At 38.7% G+C, this 6,293-nt stretch overlaps 1 protein-coding gene across 1 annotated transcript in view; it reads left to right on the top strand.

The window, feature by feature from the left end:
- LOC121899937 (contactin-associated protein-like 4) overlaps window positions 1–5,024 on the top strand; it is a 120,399-nt gene extending 115,375 nt beyond the window's left edge. The window contains exons 22-24 of the mRNA XM_042415718.1: window positions 1,641–1,856; window positions 2,309–2,380; window positions 3,398–5,024. Coding sequence (XP_042271652.1) covers window positions 1,641–1,856; window positions 2,309–2,380; window positions 3,398–3,594 — 485 coding nt within the window. The 3' untranslated portion in view covers window positions 3,595–5,024. The remainder of the gene's footprint in view (window positions 1–1,640; window positions 1,857–2,308; window positions 2,381–3,397) is intronic.
- The last annotated feature ends 1,269 nt before the right edge of the window (window positions 5,025–6,293 follow it).

The following is a 6,293-nucleotide window of genomic DNA, read 5'->3' on the forward strand; positions in this document are numbered from 1 at the left end:
GACACGCATTATTGTTCCAAGGAGTGTTTTTTTGTGCGTCTTAATACATGTCTGGGAGGGATCTTTAAAGTTTGAGTCTGTAAGGTTTTCAGTTCTTGTCAATTTGGTGACACCCATGGTTACCAATGGTAACAGCAAGTATAGTGGCCATAACATTTCAAAATTATAGCCACTGCCCCAGCAATAAAAGAGTTGTTTTAATGCACCTTTGTGGTAGATCCAGGTACCATGCGTTCATTTTTTGAAAATAATAAATAAACTCAAATATCCTACCAAAACGTTGTAGTCCAATGCAATAAACAATGTCAGACTCAAATGTGTATGTGTGTGTGTGTGTGTGTGTCTGTGTTTGAAAGACAGAAAATAGATAGAAGATTATACTAATAGATTCATAAACAATGAGATGAGATAAGATGGTTAAAAAACTGCGTTTGGTCTCAACTAAAGCTTGGACTCCATTGTTACCAAGTGTTTCCAGCTTCTATTTGTGAATCATACCACGTCCCTAATTACCATGGGGCGTGGCCGACTTGCTAATCAGTGGCCAAGCTGTCAATCAAAATCAGTGATTCAGAACTATAACCAAAAAGTATAGGATGTCTTAAAATAATAATTATTCTTTAAATATAAACAAAAACTGCTATTTTGTCTCCTACATCAAGTGTGATTTGATACTACAGCAAACACTCATCGAACAGCTACTTTGTCAGAAATACAATAGAAAAGTAACTAATCCATCTGTTTACAGTGCAGCCAAACAACTTCAAATTGTTTTAATTTGAAAAGTCAGTCAGTAATAATAGCAACTGCAGTCTGATTTCATGCTGCACATGGGACGAGTCGTTTTCCGCACAACAGCAGGGCACAGTAAAAAGTTGGAAGTGTGCAGCATCACTGTGGCGTTCACATTTACTCTCTTGCAAATAATGATCTGCTTACAACAGTTTCTGAAAATTATTGTTCATTTTATCATTGATGAATGCTCACCGTCAGCGCTACAAATACCTTTTGTTTCTTGTGTCTGCTAAACCATAAAAGCCACCTTGCATTTCATGGCAGAGGCAGTTGGAAATGTTGGCTTCGCATCAGCGGTAACTTAATACAGCTGTGATATGGCTATGGGGAACCAACAGTAACATTGAATTACTTACATGCATCATTTCCTGCGAATCCCTTGTGTGTGTGAAGGTTATTTGAATCTCATGCAGGAATGGTGGACTCCACCACTAACAATGAAAACTGCTAAATAGAAACGTAATTACGGAATGTAAATACATTAAATGGCTTTTGCTGAAAAAATGTTGACTATTAATAGTATCAAAACCAATGTTTGTAATTTAAATCATACTCCAGTTGCCATGGATGGACATTGTAGGAAGAATTAGTTCAAAATATGTTGTTTAACGTTTTTCAGAATTGTACAATATCTAATATCTACATTTCATTTGGCACGTGGGTTGGGGAAAAATAACTTCCAGCAGGCGTATCCTCTTCTTTAATATAGAAAAAATAGAAGCTACTTATCGTCACAACAATGGTCTCATCAAGATAAAAGATAAGTGAATTATTAGATGTGTAATTGGATCTTACTGATAATAAATCTCTCTTTTCTCTCTGTGTTTCTCTCCGTCTGTATCCAGAGTCTGAGGAGTTGAGTGCAGAGTTGACCACGGTGGCTTCTCTTGGGTTCACCGGCTGTCTATCAGCAGTTCGTTTTAACTCCATCAGTCCTCTAAAGGCTGCGCTGCTCCACCCTGACAGCCCCGTTATCGTCACAGGTCCGCTGGCCCAGTCAAGCTGCGGTTCCTCCTCTTCTGCCAATCCCTACGCAGCAGAAACCACACACTCCTTATCAGGTACAAAGAACGGACTCAGCTCTTTGTGTAGCCCATATTCTACTATGTATATCATTAATTACCCCTCCTCCAGTGTGGTATGTCTTTAATATTATTCTTGAGGCTGTTCATTAGACTTTTGTACGGGCTCATTAACCATCCTCCTCAGTAAGCAGACAGAGTGATGGCACAACAGATGAGATTAGTCAGACAACTGTAGTCAAGTCATTTGAGGCTGCACTGAGGCTTTCAACGAGCCTTGTCTTAACTCACCGACCGACGGTTCTCACACTGAGTCTACCTTTTCTCCTCTCTATCTGCCATTATACTCCTTCACCTCATCTTTCTTTTTTATTCTATTTCACATTTTTTCTAACACGTCTTCTGTTTCTTCTCTTCCTCTCATTATCCCCAACATCCTTTCTCCTCTCTCTCCTATCCTTTTTGTTCTGTTTTTTGTCTTCTCTCTGCAGACCAGCCTGCTTCAGTGGATCCAGGTCAACCTTTAGTCAATGCCATTAGGAGTGACTCAGCTCTAATTGGAGGTAATACAAACTGGAATCGATCTCAGCAGGATTAAGGAAACAGCAATTATAAATGTCATAACAACTAACTCAAAACTTTACATTTGAGAAGATGCATTTGAGTATCTTGTGGGACAAAGAAAATAACATTTCCAGTTTTGAGGAAGATCCAAGTGAGGAATGAGTATTTATTATGATGGAGACTAAAGGAGGGAAAAAAGAGGCATTAAGGGGAAGGTGTGGGGCTGGTTTTGTAAAGATAAGATTTTCAGTTAGATTTCACACAAAGAATAAAAACTTTGCTGTCAAAGGGATATTTTATGCATTTTTAAAACCACCTTAATGCAACATTTAACTCAGACAACCAGTATCTCATCTCTCAAATTCTTTTTTTTTCTAACAAATGAAACCAGAAGCCTTAGTGATATAAACTTAACTTTGTTTATGGTTAAAACAAAACTTTGGAGAGAGCCTAATGACCCTTGCCATAGTGTAGCTCTTTTTCAGGAGATGTAAATCACAGTCAGAAGAAAATCACACATCCAACTTCACAGAAACTCCAGTATCTTTTGATAAATGTGAATGTGCTGAAATTTAGATGAAAATGTCAGCAGGGTGAAGAGTGACAGAACCCACATTGTCCCAGAACAATACACATGCAGATATCAGTGCTGAGCAGCAATATGAACACAGCGCTACTGGAAGGATTAATTAACACCATCATGGAAGAGAGAAAGAGTCTGACTTAATCTTCAAACACTTTGTCACTCAGTTAAAAAATATCCATTCTGTAGGAAAATATAGATTCGCCTGAGTTTGATCATTCATATATTTAAATGACACAGCATTTGGACTGATGGCACAGTGTGAGAACAGGCCAGAGTTTCACCCTCAGCCATTGAAATCAAGTTATTTATTTTTTCAGACCTTGGATTTAATTGTTTTAGACAAAAGGAAGTTTCTAGTTATGATTTTCTTCATTCCCCCGCACCTTTTTTGTTCCCAAAAACCTTGTCCTTCTCCGTCTGTGGTTTTCAGGGGTAATCGCAGTGGTGATCTTCGTCACTGTTTCTGTGTTGGTGATAATGGCGAGATTCATCTGCAGCAGGAAAGAGACGTACCGGAACCAGGAGGTAAAGGCAGCGCAGCCTGAAGACAGCCATGAGTTCCCCTTCAGCAGCCAGGCAGACTCCCAGATCGCTCCCAGTGAAAACCAAAAGGAGTATTTCATTTAGCAGGAGCATTGACTTCTCACTGACCTGACAGGACAGAGCGGGATGATTTTCCAACTACTCAGTGCTTTACAGGACACCACAGAGTCCCTCAGCTTCTGGTAGTCGTGGATCGACAAGATGTGAAGTCAAAAACAGAACAATTTCCTTTTTTTCCCCTTTCTGGTTGTAAATATTATACACTTTGCACAAACTGGCAAAAGTGAGGACATCAAGTGGACTTTAAGTTGTCAACGAGATGTAAATATTTATAAATGTAAATGGTGATTTGTGTGGTTATTACAATATATTTCTGTGCCATGAAACGTTACAAATAGTAGGGATGTCCCGATCCAATCTAAAAGATCAGTATCTGGGCCAATAAAGGGCATTTTTTTAAGTGATCGGTATCAACTATATTGAGCAAGAACTTAAGCCCAATCCTTTGTTTGTCTGCAGTGTAGAAACATAATTTAATTGGAAAATAAAAGCAGTCCAACATCCACCTGTAATGCAATGCAAGCATTTCATGAAGCAGTAGTAACAGAGCTGCGTTCAACACTACCGATTTGATACGCCACCTAAAAAATAAAAATAAACATTCAACACAGTGAGTTCACTCATGTAACTCAAAGGCAAAGGCTGCGCTGAAGCAACAAACACTGGAGGATACTTTTAAAAGGAGAGAGAGAAATTTCCTCGAGACAGCGGCAAGGCCAAAAACATTACAGAGAAGATAATTGAATTCATTGCTTTGGATGAGTAGCCCATCGTTGTGGTAGCAGGTTTTTGCAGTCTTCTGGAGCTTTTGGAGCCACGGTATGCCCTACTGTACCATCTCCACACTACATTTCAGACATCAAACAAAAACAGCAACAACAACAACAAAAAAAAACATTAAGGAACAGCTTGGATGCAGGCATTTTTTTTTCTTGATGTATTGCAGAGCTATTCAGTTGTCAAGCATATATATCGGATTATTTTTAATAACTTTAATGTATTTCAAGTGTGCACTGTGCAGCTGTATTATCTAGGAAAATACAAGTATCGGATCAGGACTCAGTATCAGCAGATACTCAATATTAAATGACTCAGATCGGGATCAGGGGCAAAGAAAAACTTGATCGGGACATCCCTAACAAATAATTTATTAAAAGGAATCATGCTGAGTAGATGTGATGATCAAAACACAGCTTTGTTCCAGTGAAACTAGACTTTTGGACTCTGTTGGTTTACAAAAAAACACTTTTCTACAAGGATGATGAAGCTAATGAAATTTGAGACGCCAGAGTCATACAGTATGTGTTCAAGTGGAGGACTGACATGTTTCACATATAAAAGCTCAGCCGAAGCACAGTCACAGAATCTACTAAAATCCATCTGCTATAACTGAACATAATTTCAACCCCTGCTGTATATATGAATACAAAATTAAAGTTACTCTAAAAACTTTACTTCCACACTTGGTCTTAAGGCTTTTATGTTACTCACTCTGCATTTTCTTTATATCATGAGCAAAATAAAAGCTTTACAGTGATGCCAAGATTTACTTCTACTTTCTGAACGTGCCACCTGCCGTGAGCAGCCAACACCAAGGGCCAGATGCATAAAACTCTGTGTAGATTCGTGACTAAAACTGTGTGTGCTCACAAAGCAAGAAATATGCATACGTATTCTTTTTGTCAGATTTACAAAGCCGTGCGTATGCATGGTTCTGTTTTATAAATCTCAATCGCTGTGGAACAGATGCAGATGCACGAGCCTCATTTCCACTCCCACAATTAGCCGTAAATGGATGAAGACGCCTTGAACATGCTGTTTTCATATCAGTTCTGCTCCAACAGTCTGTACACCTGTCAATGAAACAGACAGGAAAGAAGAAGTGCCGTTTCACCGATTTTGTTGCACCAGGGAGGCTCTCCAACAGCAGGACAGCTGTCATTGTACAGGGCTGTCCGGCTCTTTATACCGTCCATATCATTAATTCATCACATGGACCTGAAAACCATCCTCAGCAGTGATATCAAATGTAATCAACGATCAGTTTGTAGCGCTCATATCTTAACCGACTTTACAAGGTGTGACATAAAATAAAAAGAATAATAAGAGTAAAACAAAATGTTGACTCCCATGTAAATTAAAACAATGATAAAATGAATCACACTAAAGTAATTAATCAGTGTTACATTTATAAATGTGCCTTTGATTGGCAAAAAAACTCAGTGTTGCTAGTTATCAACCTAAACAATGTTTTACTAAAAGATTTTATCTCTCAGCTTATATTTCATCTCCACCTCGTCACATCAGCCTCAGATCGCTTTAGAAAAATGTGTACGTCTGGTCGAAAGAGTGCGTTAGGTGTTCGCATTCTCACCGCACAGTCTGTGTTTATAAATACCAGTTTGTGTGCAGGAAATGGCGTATGCACGGTTATGCATCTGGCTCAAGAACTCTCAAAGTAGCAGTGAAGCTTTTAGCTGCACAGACTATTAAACACTGTCTGTCTGTCACCTTCTTCACTCTGCAGACATTTAATGTGTTTCTGCTGAAGCACTAATCTGTGTTCGCCTGACAGGTAGTCTAAGAGATAATCAGAACAGGAAATAGTGAGAACTGAAAGAAAGGCTGACAATGAGATATAAATGATGCAATGAAAGCCAACCGTATTAATATTGGATATTTATTCTTCACTGTAACTGCAATACTTTGGTTCGTGGGTGGGA

This window comes from Thunnus maccoyii, chromosome 7 (genome assembly GCF_910596095.1).
Source record: "Thunnus maccoyii chromosome 7, fThuMac1.1, whole genome shotgun sequence".
Classification (NCBI taxonomy): Eukaryota; Metazoa; Chordata; class Actinopteri; order Scombriformes; family Scombridae; genus Thunnus; species Thunnus maccoyii.